This window comes from Ochotona princeps, chromosome 7 (assembly GCF_030435755.1).
Source record: "Ochotona princeps isolate mOchPri1 chromosome 7, mOchPri1.hap1, whole genome shotgun sequence".
In the NCBI taxonomy this organism is placed as follows: domain Eukaryota; kingdom Metazoa; phylum Chordata; class Mammalia; order Lagomorpha; family Ochotonidae; genus Ochotona; species Ochotona princeps.
Window position 1 is genome coordinate 10,872,404 of NC_080838.1, and position 19,243 is coordinate 10,891,646.

Here is a 19,243-nt window from a genome sequence, read left to right on the forward strand (position 1 = left end):
ACTTCCTACCTATACCCGTCTCCATTATAAAGGTTCAACCCTATGTTAAGTGCAGAAAACTTGTTCTTTCTACGTCCCATATCCCGGGCACTGAAGGAAACCTTAGGCTGGTTTTCAGCCAAATGAACAGGTACCGAGACAATTGATTCTAGCCATGTCCAAGACAAGAACTGGAAGTAACTTGGGGATATCCTTAAAGGCTCTTACCCACCACGCATAATGATTTAAAGCAGTGTTGCCACATGCTTTACGGAACCTAGTGCAGGAATACAAAGCTCTGACTTCAGTCAAGAAAAACAAGGTCCGCGAGAACCCAAAACGAACGTCACCTCAACTCACACAAGCCCGCGGCTTGCTGCCCGGGGGAGGGCACGTGCGTCAACGTGCGCACGTCGGGCGCTCTGACGTTCGCCTGGCGTGCACCGCCTCCGGAGTGTGCGCATGCGCAGTGTGTGTCTCGCGCGGCGGCGCTTGCTGGAGCTTCCGGCCCACGCCGGCGGCGGAAGAAGGGTTAACCGGGCTGAGCAGGGTCTGCAGCTGACCGCAGTCTGCGAACGGCGTTTAGGATCCGTTTACCGAAGCCTCGCTCTTGTGTGTGCTCCCTGAGGGACGCTGCCATGCCGAACTCTCGGCCCAAGTGCAGGCGCGGCGCGGGCCGGGACGAGCTGGTGTCGCGGTCGTTGCAGAGCGCCGAGCACTGTCTGGGCGCCCAGGACTTCGGCACCGCCTACGCCCATTACCTGCTGGTGCTCAGCCTGGCTCCAGAGCTCAAAGACGACGTCAAGGTGAGGCCCGGAAGTAATAATAATAATAACAACAGCAACAACAATATGTGTGTGTACCCGCGTGCAAGGGGGGTAGGTCCACGGGTCTGGAGGTTGCTCTTAAGCTTTACTGTTCACTCTCCTTCGTACCTTGTATTCACACCCAGAAAAAGTCCCCAGAAAGTACTGTTGGTTCCACCTTCAACACTGTGCAGAATCTCATCGTTCCCACCGTTTTCTTACCTGCCCTGGTAAGCCTCCGGGGCCGTCTGCGCGGACTGAGCTCTGTGCTGCGGGCTGTCTCAACACTGCCAGCTTGTTACGGCAGAAAGCAAAGGACGCGGCTTCAGAGGCCCTCGGATTGCCAGTGAGGTCTTGGATGGGATGCTCCAACCCCCCCTCTGAGCGTCGCACACCTTCACACAGGGGACTTTGCGTTTGTCGTTTCTGTGTGTAGAAAGGATGTTGTGTCTCCAGCTAATGAAAGCTTGCTGAACTCATCGTTTGACCATGCGGTCATTCAGCTTCAGTGTTGGTGATGTGTGACAGGCATTCCACAGGGAATTTAGTTTCCACAGATAAAGTTCACGCTCGCTTTTCTTCAGCCAGCGGTCCTCCTAGGCCACAGAATTGGCGTTTTGGAAGGGGAGAGCTCGTTGTGGTGGTTGTCGACTTGTTCCTACACTGGATGTAGGTAGCTCTAACGGTGGTGTGACTGTTGTAACCAGCTGGCCTTCTCCGAGTAGAGATATGTCTAGATACACATTGCTCCAGTATGCAGGCAGGGATGCTAGGATCCTTCGTGAAAAATGGATTGGAAAACTTAATTTTGGGGAGCTGACATTGTGGAATAGCAGATTAAGCTGCTGGTTCAAGTCCCGAATGCTTAGCTTCTGGGTCTGCTCTTTGCTCATGGCCTGAGAAAAGTAGCAGATGGCCCACGTGGGAAACCCCACAGCAGAGTTCCAAGCCATCTGGGGAGCGAACCAGCTAATGACAGGCCTGTCTCTCTCTGTGTAACTTTGACATTCAAATGAAATCAATCTTTAAAAAAAAAAAAGTTTATTTTGGAACAGGAAGTTTTGAAATCCATGCAGTTTTTTCCCCCATAAGATATATCTTCAATGAACTTTTTCAAGATTCCTTTAATACATGGATTTACATTTCTTTTGTAGCAAAATAAACTTAATTTCAGTTAAAATTACCCTTATAGAGTAATGGATCAACCCAGTGCTCTTTCCTTCAATTCCTTCTTTCCCAGTTTCTTCTTACATAAACTGGGACAGTACCTCTCTTTTTTTTTTTTTAAAAGATTTTATTATTATTGGAAAGCTGGATATACAGAGAGGAGGAGAGACAGAGAGGAAGATCGTCCATCCGATGATTCACTCCCCAAGTGAGCCGCAACGGGCCGGTACGCACCAATCCGATGCCGGGAACCAGGAACCTCTTCCGGGTCTCCCACGCGGGTGCAGTGTCCCAAAGCCTTGGGCCGTCCTCAATTGCTTTCCCAGGCCACAAGCAGAGAGCTGGATGGGAAGTGGAGCTTCCGGGATTAGAACCGGCGCCCATATGGGATCCCGGGGCTTTCAAGGTGAGGACTTGAGCCGCTAGGCCATGCCGCCGGGCCCGACAGTACCTCTCTTGAAGATACACGTAGTGTATATCCAAAGTTCATTTAGGGAGTTGGTGTTGGGGTGGAGGATGTTAACCTGCTGCCTGCGATGCCAGCATCCATGTGGAGTGGGCTTGAGTTCTGACTGCTCTGTTTCCAGTCTAGCTCGCTGCTAATGTGCCTGGGAGGCAATAGATGATGCCTGTAGTACTAGTATTTGTTACCGTGTGGAACACCTGGTTGGAATTCTAGGCTTCTGGCTTTATCCTAGACCAGCCCCTGCTGTTGCAGGTAGTTTGGCAATGAAACAGCAAATAAGGCATTGTTCATTGTTTCTCACTCTCCTGACACCTTCCCACACCCCTTCTTCCCATGCTTCCAAGCTCCCGATCACTATGGCTTTTAAGTCTATCAGTCAATCAATAAGTAAAACTTTCAGACATTCATTTGCAATTTATTTTGTCATGATTGACACTCAGTAGGGCTTGTAACTTGTTCTGTTTTCTGCAAAACAAAGCTTATATTTCTTTGCAAAAGTTTCCCCACATTCTAGTCATACCAAACCAAGCTACTTACCTGTAATGGCCCATGATCTGTTTCATATAATTTCTGTCTTAGAACCTGCTTCCTTTCCTAGTCACTCTAGCTGATGTCATAGTGATTCAGTTGCAAGTGTTAACTGCTCTGTATACAATATCTGAAGATGATTTTAAATACATTCACGATGAAGTTGGATTGTCTGAAGTCTTCCCACTTTCTATAATCTTGCAGTATGGAGAGTACCCGGAGGGAACAGCCAGATTAGGTTGTAACAGTGGGAATTGAGAAGAGATGAGGAGTTTATAAAGATTTCTTTATTTTTATTTGGAAGTTACGGGGGCGGGTGGTGGGGTGGGGAGAGAACACGTGTGCGTGAGATCACTTCTGTCTGTTTGTTCTCTGCCCTGGGTGGTTGCAGTGGCTAGGGTGGGGTCATGCTGAAGGAACTTCATCTGTGTCTCTGATGTAGGCGGAAGGGGTACAGCATTTAGTCAATCTTTTGTTGCTTTCCTGTGCCATTGGCAGGGAGTTGGATCAGAAGTAGAGCAGCAGGAACATAGACCAGTGCCCACAGGAGAGGCTGGAGTCTCAGGCGATGCCTTTACCCACTGCATCACGACACCTGTCCCGTAACATGTAAAGATGGTTGGCTGGGTTTGAAACATTATGCGGAAAGTTAGGGTAACATTGAAGGGTGACTTTGTGCTGTGAGATTGAGTGGGTTCTCAACCTTGTATCTTGTGTAAGAGGAGTATGAAAGGGTCATTGTAGACATTTTGATTTTGAACTTTTTCAGTTGTATTTAAATTTTTTTAAAAAAAGTGGCAAGGCAGTTCCACAGAGAGGAGGAGACACAGAAGGATATTCCATCCATTGTTTCATTCCCCAAATGGCCACAACAGTCAGAGCTGAGACAGTCTGAAGCCAACAGCCAGGAACTTCTTCCAGGTCTTCTACATGGGTGCCGAGTCTCAAGGTGTTGGGTCATCTTCTACTGCTTTCCCAGGCACAAGCAGGGAGCAGGATGGGAAGTGGAGCAGCTGGGACATGAACTGGTGCCTATATGGCATTCTGGTGCATGCAAGGCAAGGATTTAGTCACCAGGCCACCACGCCAGACCTGTATGTTAAATTTCTTGCTGTCCTCTGTGAGGATAGGAGCATAGTTTATGTTTATAATTATGTGTTAGCCCCAGTTCTTTGCACATGGATTGTTCAGAAAGTATTGAACTGAGCTGTATTGTATAGAGCTAAGGAGGCAGTGTCTGAGATGACTGAGTCAGGGTTCAGAGGATACTGTTCAGATTAGAGACGTAGATTTAGCGTCCATGAGCACATTGGTAATAGTTCAGTTGTGATAAATGAGGGAAAAAGAGGGTCAGAGACAAACTCCTAAAATGTAGGAGCCCACAACAGTAAGACATAGGCAGAGGATTGGGAAACGTATATGATAGAGAGATATAGAGAAGGAGTCTATAAGGTGGTTAAACTGTCTAATTCTGGTATTGAGATGTATTTTTAAAAGTTCATCTCTGCATTTGTGTTTAAGCAGCACAAAAAGTCAACTGAAACAGAATGATTTATAAATGACTATTCATTAATAATTTGGAATCTTCAGCTAACAATATGTTCTTTGATCTTTTATGTTAATTAATTTCTTTTCTTGTTTGTAAAGGAGACTTTTCAGTACACACTCTTCAAATGGGCTGAAGAGCTTCACGCTCTCAATCGAATACAAGACTTACTTGGTTGCTATGAGCAGGCCTTGGAGCTTCTTCCTGATGATGAAGTGATTTGCAATAGCATGGGGGAACATCTCTTCAGGTTTGTGGATTCCAGTATTACTTGTTGAGAATTAGTCTGTATCATTCTGGATTAGGGATAAATTATCCAGTAAATAGGGTAGGAAAAGTTTGATATAGTAGAATAATCAGGGATCAGCCAGTAAGAAATAAGGAGAAATCAGAAGAATATTGTGAATAGCAAGTATGATACATAGTACAGCATTTTGATATTATGTGATGTGCTTTGTTATATCCACTGCCCCTGAAGCTGAGATAGAATATCTAGGGGAAAATATCCCTACCCCTCCGCTCACCCCCAGGTCTGAGATCAAAGTTTTTATAGAACTGTGATTCCTAGGATGACAGAGAAGTTATTGTGGTACCTGAATGAGACTTGTTGTAAAACTGTTCTCTAGAATTTGCTGGAATTTGCTCTTTGGGTTGCCAGAGGAAACATCAGGGGAATGTATCTCAGAAGAAGCACGTCAAGAGTGTAGGGGTTCTGGGGGAAGCTGCTGACCGCTGGGTACTGCTCGCTGCGTTGTACATCGGGAAGTCTGGGGCTGTGAAAACATAGAGCAGGCGATCACTAGGAACCTAGACTCTTTGTCCTGCTGGGATCCTCCAGCACTGTTGAATGACACATCATCTCCTTGTGTCAGCTGGTGGAAAACTATTAAAGGGCCAGGCACTTTCGTCATAGAGCAAGTTACCGAGAGGTTTAACTTGGCAGTAAGGTGAAATTGGCTGTGTTGGGGTCTCCAGGACCACTGTCAGGTCAGCTGATGTTCTAGGAAAGCTCACAGCGCTGAGCCAGCGAGAGTCCCAGCTCTGGCTTACTGCAGTGAAAGGAAATAAAGCAAAACATCAGCCGGAAGGAGAGGTGTAAAGTCTGAAGGAAACCAGACGCAAGCCTGCAAAGGTCTTCCAGTGAAGTTGCACAGGGTGTGCCTCCTCACTTTACATGTGCTTTTTAGCGTTTCACTCCTTTTCCCACTATTGCCTTCTTCTCACCTCAAATCATATTCAGCTAAAATTAACAGAATGTTGTTAACAATGAATTACAAAGCTCCTAAATGACCACCGAATGTCTTCTTAAGTGTGACTGGACTTCATTGGCTAATGTTCCCTTGATAGCTCACTGGATAATTTTGTCTCTGATGTCAAGGTTTCTTTGCTTGGCTTCATAGACTGCACATAATCTGCTCTGGCAAAAAATAAAGTTGATTTTTGACCATCAGGCGTACAGGAGCAGCTGGGAGGAGCCTCCTGGCCTTTGCTGTTGGTGTACTTTATAGTGGAGTGGTTTGCAGAGAGAACTGGGGCTCTGGCAAGTGGTGCTCTCGCTACAGCGAAGGATCTGTACTGTACTGCAGTGTAATTTATAGTTGCTTAGGTACTTAGTAATGACCCAACATATAGAATTGTCATAGGGGTTCAGAAAAGAAACAAGTCATGGTGGTTTTAGCCCTCACTTGATCACGGGGAGGTTGCTGGTGAGGTATTCCCAGGCCAGGTAAGTGGCATGAACATGTAATCAAGTACATTTTATCTGGCTTCTTTCTTTTTTTTTTTTTTTACCCTAGGATGGGCTTTAGAGATGAAGCAGCTGGGTATTTTCGTAAAGCAGTGAAGCTGAACCCTGATTTCAATGATGCAAAGGAGAATTTTTATCGTGTTGCAAACTGGTTGGTGGAACGCTGGCATTTTATCATGCTTAATGACACCAAGAGGAATATGGTATACAATGCAGCAATCCAAAAGGCTGTTTGTTTGGGATCCAAAAGTGTTTTGGACATTGGAGCAGGAACTGGAATTCTAAGGTTTGCCATAATTCTTTTAAAATTACATATATGCACACATGTGAATTAAAAGAGTTTGCCAGATGTGGAATTTTAAGTATCAAAATCTAGAAATAGTTCATTTCTCATAGTCTTGTTAGGGTTATTCATACAATTATTATTATTTTAGTTTTCATAATATCTTTTACTTATCAGGACACAATTACTGAAATTTTGAATAATAAATTTTAACAATTTTAAAGAAGATTTATTTCTTTAAAAGGCATAGCTACAAAAAGCAAGAGAGAGAGGGAGAGACAGAATATACCATCCATCGATTTGCTCCCAAAATGATCGTAATTGTTGAAGCTGAGCTAGTCTGAAATCAGAATCCTGGAGTTTCATCAAAGTGTCCCACTTGAGTGCAGGACCCCAAGGACTTGGGCCATCCCCTGCTGCTTTCCCATGCCGTTAATGGAGCTGGATTGAAATCTGAGCGGGTGGGAATAGAACAAGTGCCCAAATGGGATGCTGGTGCTGCTGAAGGTGGTGGGTTTTTTTTCACTACTAGAACATCACATAAGTTTATTTCAGGTGTAACAGCAATGTTAAAGTTGACAAATTTAATCTTTTCTGCACCAAGTAAACTTAGGCATTAGATTTTTTAAGTTATCCCCTCCAAAAAAACTGAGGGAGCTTTTCTTTTTCTACCACCCCACATCAGTTTCCCAATAGTTCTCTTTTTGGAGAGCTTTCAATTGATGAGCAACTGCCTTTGAGATGTATTTCAGAACTTCTTTCCCAAAATGAAAACGAATCTGGACAAATTATATATTGCATACATTTCTCCATAGATGCTTTTTGTTAGAACCCAAATGGAAATAATCTATAATAAAATTTTGATTTTGCTCACAGTAAAAACTGTCCTGAAAAATATGATGCATATATACTGTGATCTTGTAGTTAACAAATACTGTTTGACTTCAAAGATAATTTTTGTCACATATCACAAGAACCAGATCAACATGGGACACTACATTAGTCACTTCTGATTCATAGATAGATGAACTAGAGTTAGCTTCCACCTTTTCCATCTCCTCTGCCTCTATAAGTGGAAGTTTGATGTACGACAATACATCCTTTTCAAACATTTACAGCTTAGATTAAGGCACTGAGTATTGTGGAAAAAGAAAATCTATAATAGGGTGCCTAAACATTCAATTTGAAATTTGGGCCCAGCACGGTGGCGCAGTGGTTAAGGTCCTTACCTTGAGCGCTCTGAGATCCCATACGGTTGCCTGTTCTAATCCCGGTGGCCCTGCTTCCCATCCAGCTCCCTGCTTGTGGCCTGGGAAAGCAGTCAAGGACGGCCCAAAGCCTGTGACCCTGCACCTGCGTGGGAGACCTGGAAGAGGGTCCTGGTTCCTGGCTTCGGATTGGCTCAGCTCCAGCTATTCTGGTCACTTGGGGGGTGAACCATCAGATGGAAGATCTTCCTCTGTGTTTCTCCTCCTCTCTGTATATCTTCCTTTCCAATAAAAATAAATAAATCTTTAAAAAAAAGTTCAATTCAAAATTTATTTTTTTTTCTCCTTTAAATGACATGTACTTTAGCTATGCAGCAGCTATTCGGTTTTTCAGTAACTTTTAGGGATACATTCAAAGGATTTATTAGACAGTCCAGGTGAAATGGTTGTAGAAATAGAGGCAGTGTCATTATATATCAAAATCTACTTTGATATCTGGAAGTTTACAAAAAGGCTGAGTTCTTCAAATTAATTATGCCTTCTGTGACTCAGGCACTCTTTTCTTGGCAAGATCAAATTGAAACTTACTCATGAAGGTAAACTTTTCTTCTAGATTTAGACTGTTCAAAATTTAAGAGACTGATACCCAAGAAACCAGTATGGTCATTTCTACATTTAGCTATCTTGAGATCGGAAACCTTAAATTCACCCATCAACTAATTTTTCTGTATTATTCTTGGCACTCAAGCCTGATAAAGTCTATTGTACTTTCACATTCTCAAAAACTGAGGGTAATAAAGTGTACATAAACACTTTGTATAATAATGGTCATTTAACACATCTGGAGATGAGACTTTTATATCAGCATTTATATAACAGGATAAATATTGTGATATTCCATTTAAAGCCAAAGCTCTGTTCTCCAACGAAAGCAATTTTTTGGTAATCTGTTCGAAATGGGAGGAAAACATGAATATTTCAGATATCTCCTTAGAGAAAGTTACCAAGCGGTCAAAGTCTCTCCTTAAGTTCCAGAAATACTTCGCATTTCTACATTTGCAACGAAAGAAACACTATGTTTAGTAACTCCCCTTACCCCAAATCCTTAAACGTAGGCACCACCTAAGCAAATCTGGGATCTTCTCCAACAGATAAGAAATAGCACAGCTGTGTTGCTCTCAAAAATACTGTCTAGATATTCTTACCAATTAGCAAATGATTGGTGGTCACGCTTTTAACAGCTTGCATCAGTCGACACTGAATGCATCCACTGTGCCACAAGTACACCTAAGCTTCCTTTATTTATTTATTTTTATTATGTCAAGGAAACATCTGCAAGAGGATTATTTAATGGTATTGACCTATAGAGACATCAACTTCGTTTTTAATACTAAACTATCACTGGATTTACTGAAGAAAAAGAATAGGAGAAATAAAACTTGAATCACAACAAACCTCTGTAGGTCAGCTAAAGGCCATATTTCTAACTGGGATATTAAGGCAAAATTAATCTCACCAGCCCTATGTTAATGTTAATACCACTAGTAACAAGAGCAGGAAAACCAAACCTGCAAACAACCAGCCCACTCCAGCAGAAAAGGAAGTTAACTCAATACTTAAGCCAAAGTATAACACTACCTACACATACTGCCTCATCCACTAAGAGAAGAAATAAATTGCCTTAGAAACCAAAATAAGCCTTAGTATTTTTTTTTTCTTTAATATTCATTTATTCATTAATTACATTGCATTACATGACTGGGATTCCCCCCCCCTTCACCCCAAACCCTTCCCCCATCATGAATTCCTTCACCTTGAAGCCTTAGTATTTTTTACAAGGACAACAATGGTTCAACTCGTGAGAGAGCTCAGAAGGTGGAGTCAAGGCAATGACAAAGGATTATTATCCCACAAACAGTCCTGAAAAAAGCAAAATAGCATAACACACTGAATTTGTCTATAACTTAGAGAACAAGATATTGCTGCTGCTGCTTTTTGTTTTCTGAAAGAAATTTTTGTAGGCTCTATCCTTCAATGTGAAAACAGGACATTCAAACAAAAATGAGCTGAAAAGTTTGAAATTATTTGACACCCAAATTTTTGGGACCATACTTCTTACACAGCTACCTTCTCTTTCCTTCAATCAAACCAGAAGGTGGTGGTTTTAACCCACTATGGTACAGCTCCAGCACTGAGAATTTTTTTTTTTTTTTTTTTTTTTTGGTGTTAATATTCTGGTGGAGCCTCATCCACATTAAGACCTATTAGTGTTTTTCATGCCAATTATGTCTTTTTATCTTTTTATTTTTTCAAAAAATTTTTTTGAAGACATACTTTTTTTGGAAAGGCAGATGTACAGAGAAAAGGAGAGACAGAGAAAAATCTTCCATCTATTGGTTCACTCCCCAAATGACTGCAGTGGCCAGAGCTGAGCTGATCTGAAGCCAGGAGCCAGAAGTTTCTTCCTTGTTTTCCACATGGATGTGGGATCCCGGGGATGTGAGTAATCCTTTTCTGTTTCCCCAATCCATTGACAGAGAGCTGGATCAGAAGTGGAGTAGCCAGATTAGAACCATCACCCATATGAGATGCTGATGCTTGCGGGATTAACCTGTTGAGCCACTGTGCCAGCCCAGTATTATTTTGTGCTTTTAAAATGTATTTGAGAGCCTGGTGCAGCAGGGTAGTGGCTAAAGTCCTGGCCTTGCACACTGTGGGATCCCCTATGGGCGCTGGTTCATGTCCTGGCTGCTTCACTTCCATCCAGCTCCCTGCTTGTGGCCTGGCAAAGCAGTAGAGGACGGCCCAAAGCTTTGGGACCCTCCTAGCTTCGGATTGGCTTAGCTCCAGCCGTTGTGGCCATTTGGGGAGTGAACTGGTGGGTGGAAGATCTTTCTGTCTCTGCTTTCTGTAAATCTGCCTTTCCAGTAAAAATAAATGAATCTTAACTTCTTTTTTTTTGAGATTTGACCCATACACGTACCACATGCATACAGTCACATGGACACATAGAAGTTGTTCCTGTTTGCTAGTTTTCTTCCTAAATATCCACAGTGACTGAGGTTGAAGTTGGAAAACCAGCTAGGATCGCTGAACACAAGGCAGGCCTTCCAGGTGGGTGGCAGGAACTACTGCTTGTCTTATCACTCATTCTTACTTTGCATTGGCAGGATCCTGGAGTTAGAGTTGAGCTGGGAATCAAGCCAGGTACTCTAATGAGGGACATAGATATCTTAATGAATAAGCTAAACACCTGTTTCCAACTGTGTGTTTTTTATTTGTTTGTGTATTTGTTTATTTATTTATTTATTTTATTGGAAAGGCAGATATACAGAAAGGAGGAGCGGCAGAGAGGAAGATCTTCTGTTTAATGGTTCACTCCCCAAGTGACCAGAATGGCTGGAGCTGAGCCAATGCGAAGCCAGGAGCTCTTCCGGGTCTCCCATGCGGGTGCAGGGTCCCAAGGATTTGGGCCGTCCATGACTGCCTTCCCAGGCCACGAGCAGGGAGCTGGATGGGAAGTGGGGCTGCTGGGATTAGAAGCGGCACCCATATGGGATCCCAGGGCGTGCAAGGCAAGGACCTTAACCACTACGCTATCATGCTGGGCCCTCCAACTGTGTTTTAATGTAATGGACATCATGATTATATGATTTATTTCTAGACAATTTTTTTTGAATATAGGATGGTAGTGGTAGTATTAAAGAAGAAAACAGTTGAAATTTGAAGATGTGACATATACAGTTGACTATTTTTCCATAATGCAGCATTTTTTTCCTTCCTTGTAGCATGTTTGCTAAGAAGGCTGGAGCACACTCTGTTTATGCCTGTGAGTTATCCAAGACCATGTATGAACTTGCCTGTGATGTAGTGGCAGCCAACAAGATGGAAACAGGGATCAAACTGTTGCATATGAAGTCACTTGACATAGAGATTCCAAAACACGTTCCTGAAAGGTACTACAGTGTAAACTGATTTTAGTGCTTATAATCAGCTATTTTACTTTATAAAAATTATGATTTCTACTATGGTCTAGATAGGAGGATAAGGAATATTCATGAAACTTCTTAATCTTCTAATTACCTAAATAAATGATACTGTCAGTAAGAGCTAAAGGAATTCGGGAGGGTAGTAATTATTTTTGTGTGTCTTTGAGTAAAAATTTTCTATAAGCAAAGAATGGACAGAAGAGCAGAGCTGTACAGACCAGTTGTTTTTGTACACTCACAGTTAAGTACAAGTCGGTAAAGTTAGAGACAAGATAGGCATGATCAACGTGTAAGAAACCAACACGGGGTGTGCAGTGTCCTAGGTGTGAGAGACTGGGTTTGGAGAGGGGTCTGACCTTCATTAAATGTTCTTTCTGGGTCAAGACAAATGAGAACTGAGGAAGAGGATTCTTTTGAAAATATTTATAGGGTGCTACATTCTCACTTACTTGGTGGCTTCAAGACAGGAGGCTGGAAAGGGTAGTGGAGGAGAGCTTCCTATCGTTAGGGGGTTTATGTGTATAATGATGAGCAGGCAACAGTGCCAGGCGAAGCTTGTTCCTCCTTCCCCTCAGCCAATAAGAAGGAGCCAATAGAGAACACAATAGTGTCGGGAAGATGAGAGCAAATTCCTCAAGATTCAGGGGTACATATTGAAACGAATATATGAAAAAATTTTACATGTGGGTTATTTTGATAATATGCTCTTCCTTCTCTCAGCTTTGATATCTGTGTAATAGCCTAACACTTTACTTACATATGTCTTTAAAAAATCGTTCTATAGAGTGTCCCTAGTTGTAACAGAAACTGTCGATGCAGGTTTATTTGGAGAAGGAATTGTGGAGAGTTTGATACATGCTTGGGAGCATTTACTTTTGCAACCAAAGGTAAGCAGTGTGAAAACTGATTTTGAGAGACTTCTTAAGCCCATGTACATATTTATGCTTATATAAATATAAACCTAAATAAACATATGCCCAAATGAGGTATTTGGTAAGAATTTTTTTTTTTGTTTGTTTGTAATTGGCAATGGAAAAGGCAGCACTTGGTTTAATTGATTTGATTTCTTTTTTTGTGTGTTTTTTTTTTACATTTTATTATTATTATTATCATTTTATGATACAGATCCATAGGCTGCTGGCATTTCCATTATCCCCTCCCCAATTCCCTCCCCCCACCTAGTTCCTCTGTATCATTACTAAGGTATATTTCTTCATACACAGTCATATGTCCATCATTGCGGGCATGGACAATGACAGAGAGTACAGCATCCTATTGTCAAGATATAGTAAACAGTTTCATTGTAAGTCCATCTTTGTCTGGAAGTAGAAATGCATACTACATTGTATCCTCATATCTGGATGTTAGTCTCCATTTCACAGTTACTGTACATCCGCTCAAATGATAAGTCATAAAATTGATTTGATTTCACAGCCATCTCTGCTTGGAATTTTGCTGAATTATCAAAAGGTAGTGCTACTTGGCTTGTTAGTATTTTTTTTTAAGATTTATTTATTTTGATTGGAAGGTCAGATACACAGAGAGGAGAGACAGAGAAGATGATCTTCTGCCCAACGCTTCACTCCCCAAGAGGCCGAAAAGGCCAGAACTGAGCCGATTCGAAGCCAGGAGCCAGGAGCTTCTGGATTTCCCACATGGGTGTAGGATCTCAAGGCTTTGGGCTGTCCTCAGCTGCTTTCCCAGGCCACAAGCAGAGAGCTGGATGGGAAGCGGGGCTGCTGGGATTAGAACATATACCCATATGGGATCCTGGCGCATGCTAGACGAGGACTTTAGCTGTGAGGCTACTGTGTTGGGCCTGCATTGTTGAATTTTACAGTAGCTGTTGAACCCAAGCATCGGTGTAATCCCGGTGATTGTAATTGCGGTCATTTGGGGAGTGGATCATCAGATGGAAGATCTTCCTCTCTGTCTCTCCTCTTCTCTTATATCTGCATTTCCAATAAAAATAAACCTAAAAAAAAGAGATTACTTTGTTTTTATTGGAAAGGCAGATTTACAGAGAGAAGGAGAGAGAAATATCTTTCATCTTCTGGTTCACTCCCCAAATGTCTACAATGGCCAGAGATGATCCGATCTGAAGCCAGGAGCCAGGAGCTTCTTCCAAGTTTCCCACATGGATGCAGGGTCCCAAGGCTTTGGGCTGTCCTCGACTGCTTTCCCAGGCCACAGGCAGGGAGCTGGCTGGGAAGTAGAGTGGTAGGACCTGAACTGGTACCCATATGGAATCCTGGTGCTTCCAGGGCCACAGCACTGGGGCCAAAACTCACTTGTATCATTGTGAGATTATACTTTTTATTGAATTTCTCTGCTGTACTTCGCAAATCATATATTTTATACATATACTTTCCATTATGTGGGAAGGAGTTTAACATGTAATAAAAATGAACTATTTACAACAAAAATTTCAGATTGAAAATATTCTGTGAAATAAAGAGCCATTTATTTTTCATATATGTAATAAAGATTTTGGTTTCTCAGGGTAATGCCACAAAGGTTTTACTTTATAATGCAGCTGTTTTCCTTCTCCTTGCCTCCATCCTCTGCTTTCTTCCTCCTCCTGTTCTTTCCTTAGTACTTATATTATGAAGTTAAAAAAGCATACACATGCACACAAATATGAGCTGTTCATACATCTTGATGGAAACAGTCCTTCCCTTAGCCTGCTTTTCCTTATTTAAAGTTCCCCTTCCTACTACTTTTCATAACTTATTTATGCACATTTTTATACATGTAATAATAATATTGTATTTTTAGACCAAAGGTGAAAATGGTAATTATGAAAACTATGGGAAAGTTATACCAGCAAGTGCTGTAATATTTGGAATAGCAGTCGAGTGTGCAGAAATAAGAAGACATCATAGGTAAGTGACTATTTTAGTAGTAAATATTAAAAATCAGTATAAGGAAAATACTGAATTTAAAGTTATTCATGAATATTTGGGTAGGGACTTAAAGCTTTCTGACCTTTAAATTTAATCGCATTTTTGTGTAAATGAGATAATTTCAAAAAGTTTGTAGAAAATTAAATTAATAGATGCATTATTTGATGCAGTTTTGAAATTCATGCAGTTTTATTTCATAGTCTGTATTTTCTATGTACTCTGATCTGTGTGTACATGGTTTTAAAGTTTTTTTTCATCAAAACAAGCTTACTTTTTGATTCAGTCTTTAAGTACACGTGTGTGTGTGTGTGTGTAGAGAACAAAATATATTTTTTAAAAGATTTATTTATCTTTATTGGAAAGTCAGATTTTACAGACAGAAGGTGAGACAGAGAAAAGGATCTTGCATCCGGGGTCTTCCATGCAGGTGCAGAGTCTCAAGGCTTTGGGCTGTGCTCAACTGCTTTCCCAGGCCACAAGCAAGGAGGTGGACAGGAATTGGAGTGGTTGGAATATGATGCAAGGCGAGGATTTAGCCATTAAGCCATTGTGCTGCACCCTGAAAGGCAGCTTTGCAGAGAAGAGACAGGTCTTCCATTTGTTGGGTCACTCCCCACATGGCTGCAGTGGCTGGAGCTGAGTTGATCTAAAGCTAGGAGCTAGTGACTTCCGGCCCTCCCATGAGAGTGCAAGGAGGAAGGCCTTGAATCATCCTCTGCTGCTTTCCCAGGCAATCAGCAGGGAGCTAGATTAGAAGTGGAACAGCTAGGCAGGGCCCAGTGCTCGTAGGGAATGGTAGTGCTTGCAGACTGAGGACTAGCTTGATGTGCCACTGTGTCAGCCTTGGTAACTTTTAATGGTAAAACTTGATGGCGAAGAAATGGGAACAAAGAATACCGTGAAAATGGATTTTCACTTTTTATAGTAAGTTTAGACTCAGGTATAATAACTTGAAATTTTCACTTCACTTTGTATGACATATGAAATGTAATTAAAATACTGAAATTATTAGCATTTCCATTTGATGATTTAACTTTTGGATATAATAAAATAATTTTTGAAAGTATGGTTAACTTCTGAAATCATAGTAAGTAAACTAAAAAAGAAATGCTGCTGAATTGAGGTGGGATGAGATTGGAGTGTTTTCCCTTCACAAAATAGTATTATTAAAATGTTCCTGAACTGTTTTTCCAGAATAAATTTTTATTATTGACACGTAAAAATATTGTAGTAAGTGCATAGACCATAAATTTGTGAATTTTAAATTTGATGCATTTTTATGAAGTTGATAGACTCAACTTCAAGGGCTAAAGGACTTGTTGAGAAAGACACAAATGAATAGGAAGCATGAAAAGGTAAAATTCGCAGCAAAAATAGTTGGATTTGAAACCAAAAAACTATACATTGAAACAAGAGCCTTCCCTAAGAATATGAGCAGATCAACCCCTCAGCCATATTAACATCACACATCATCAGAAAACAACCACTTAAAGTTAGAGATGAAAGAGAAATGGTTCCAGCTTTCTGCTGTTTACATTGTTGTTATAGGCTATTGTAGAGATTCCAATTTGTTGTTGTTAGAACATTCATTGGAAATCTACCTTCATTCCTTAATAGAGGTGCGTTCCGTTGATTTTGTTTGATTACTGGTACTCTCTGGTCTCCATTACGTACTTTGTGGGGTTACATGTGTGTTTTTATTCTACTTTAAACTTTTGTGTGTGTGTTTTTGATGGAAGTTGTCTTATTAGAGTGAACATATGATATCTGTCTTTTTGGGATTAGCTCATTTCACTTAGCATAATGTTCTTCAGTTAGGCCCATTTGGATGCAAACAATAGCGTTTCATTCTCTGTAATACCTGAGTAATATTCCGTGAGTAGATGTACCACAGTTTCTTTATCCAGTCCTCTTTCAGTGGGCATTTAGGTTGTTTCCATGTTCTTGTGATCTTAGCCAGCATCTTAACTGCTACACTAAATGCCTGCCCCATGGATGACTTTTTTGGTGTTTTGTTGAATATGTATTATTTTCTTTCACTTCTCACAGGAAATCTTGTCAGAAGTTCTTTAATGTAGACCTGTTTGTGATTTGCTTTCCTTCGTAATTCATGTTTCATATATAATATATATAAATATAAATATAAATATATAAATATAATATATAAATATATATTTATATAACTATACAAATATAAATATATATAAATATAATATATAAATAAGTATATATTTATATAAATATATAAATATAAATGTAACTATGTCTAAGAAACCTTTGCTTCTGAGGTTTTAGTTCTCTTTTATACTTAATTTTCTGGATTGTGCCTTAGCTGGTGTTACTTGATTTTGAGGAAGATACATTTTCTTCCTGTTTCCTCTGTCACTAGAGTGGGTATGAAGGATGTTGCTGGTATCCATTTGCCAGCAAATGTGAAATTTCATAGTCCAGCATACTCTTCTGTGGATACTGAAGAAACAGTTGAACCTTATACAACTGAAAAGATGAGTCGGATCCCTGGGGGCTATGTGCCTTTGACAGACTGCTTCAAAATTATGACAGTAAATTTCAACAGTCTTCAGGTAAATGAATGGTCAACTACTGTTTTTAAACATTCAAATTTTTTTGAAGATTTTATTTTTTATTTGAGAGGTAAAGTTACAGAGAGATGGAGAATGAGAACAAGAGAGAGCAAGAGAGAGATATCTTCCATGCACTGATTTGATTCCCAAATGGCTCCAGTGACCAGAGTTGGACTGATCTGAAGCCAGGATCCAGGTAGCTTCTTCAGGTCTCTCAAACAGCTATAGGGGCCCAAGGACTTGAGCTCTTCTCTGCTTTTCCTGGCCATAAGCAGGGAGCTGGACGGGAAATGGCATATCTAGGACATTAACCTGTGCCCATATAGGTTGCCAGTACCATAGGTGGAAGCTTAGCCTACTGTGCCACAGCGCCAATCCCCTAAATTTCATGCATTGTTCATGAATGATTTAGGGTTTACTTTTGGAAGTAATGCCTGCCTGTTGAATATGTTCAAGCAATTCAGAAGAATAGACAGGAAAAAAGTCATAGTATTTTTCTTCCTTTTAAAATCCTGGGCCTTCTTTCCCAGGTCATTTGTTGGAAGTACATCTTTCCAGACTTGCTTTTCTAGTTTTCTACAAACATACACTTTTCCTTGTTGCTCTGCCACATGCGTTTTTCTGCCACCTGTATGTCATAGACTTCTTTCCACATCAGCAGTATGTTTGTGCCTCATCCTTCTGGACATAACCTTACAGAATTCCAAAAAGTCAGAGGACCCCATCCGTTGCACCTGAAGTGGTTATAGGTGTGCCAGCTGACTGAGTCCTTGAAGATGCTGGGCAGGACTGAAACATCTTCAGATAGGAAGTGATATTATATTGAGGTATGAATATATTAAATGTATAAAATTATCTCTCTCTCTCTTTTTTTACATCTTAGGAATTAAAAAGTCTTGCAGCTAGAAAGCCTGATCAGATTTGTGTTCCTGTTATGAAAGAAGGCATCCTCGATGCTGTTGTGGTTTGGTTTGTGCTCCAGCTCGATGATGAACACAGTCTGTCCACAAGTCCTGGGGAGGAAACGTGCTGGGAGCAGGCTGTGTACCCCGTACAGGACCTCGCAGGTGAGGCTCGTCTACCTTTGGCTTTACATTTGGTGCTTTAATTCTCCATGCCTTCTAGTCAGTGTTCTCTTCCCTACATAGTGTGGGTATGAAGTTTCCAGTCAAATGCAGTTGGTTCAGTCTTTCAGTATTTCCTTTTTTTTTTTTTTAATGAATTTTAACTAGGTAACATATTTAAAGAAGAGAATAAAGCTCTGCTGCCTGCCACTCAAAGATACCTGTTGTTAAATAACTTTTTTCAGCTGTGGTTGTCTAGTTACTAATGAAAGAGATCCATGTTCAGTTTTTAATGGAAAGCCTTGGATACATATTGCTTTTAGTGATGGAATTTGATGGAAAATTTGATGGCATCCGTGAAGTCACAGGCTATAAACATATACTCTATCATATGATCACAACATTGACACTTTGAGGGAGCTAATGGGTCCACACCTTTCCCCAAGAAGCTGCATTTTAGAGATGCTTTTGAATAGAACTTGTTTGTTTACAGCCATTTTATGGGATTCAGTAAGTCTACAGCAGTTGTTTTTGTTGGAAAGGCAGATTTATAGAGAGAATCGGAGACAGAAAGATCTTCCATCCACTGGCTCACTCCTCAAAAGGTTGCAGTGCCCAGACCTGACCTGTTCCGAAGCCAGGAGCTTTTTCTGGGTCTCCCATGTGGGTGCAGGGTCCCAAGGCTTTGGGCCGTCCTCTGCTGCTTTCTCAGGCCACAAGCAGGGAACTGAAAAGGAAATGGAGTAGCTGGGTAAGGAACTGGTGCCCATATGGGATCCCTGGCACTTGCACGGGGAGCTATTGTTCTTGGCCTGAAAACTTTATCTTTTTTAAAGTGGAAGGTAATGTATTTGTTTTTCTGTCTGGTCTTTTTTTTTTTTTTTTTTTTTGGTAAGATTTATTTTATTTTTATTGGAAAGGGAGGCGGAGAGACAGAGAGGAAGATTTTCCGTTTGCTGATTCACTCCCCAA

At 41.1% G+C, this 19,243-nt stretch overlaps 1 protein-coding gene across 1 annotated transcript in view; it reads left to right on the top strand.

Annotated features, from left to right (window-relative positions):
- The first annotated feature begins 434 nt into the window (after positions 1 to 434).
- Positions 435 to 19,243, top strand: part of PRMT9 (protein arginine methyltransferase 9) — a 28,847-nt gene continuing 10,038 nt past the window's right edge. The window contains exons 1-8 of the mRNA XM_058666788.1: positions 435 to 785; positions 4,594 to 4,742; positions 6,289 to 6,525; positions 11,519 to 11,686; positions 12,504 to 12,606; positions 14,498 to 14,604; positions 17,015 to 17,207; positions 18,091 to 18,274. Of these exons, the coding sequence (XP_058522771.1) occupies positions 618 to 785; positions 4,594 to 4,742; positions 6,289 to 6,525; positions 11,519 to 11,686; positions 12,504 to 12,606; positions 14,498 to 14,604; positions 17,015 to 17,207; positions 18,091 to 18,274 (1,309 nt within the window). The 5' untranslated portion in view covers positions 435 to 617. The remainder of the gene's footprint in view (positions 786 to 4,593; positions 4,743 to 6,288; positions 6,526 to 11,518; positions 11,687 to 12,503; positions 12,607 to 14,497; positions 14,605 to 17,014; positions 17,208 to 18,090; positions 18,275 to 19,243) is intronic.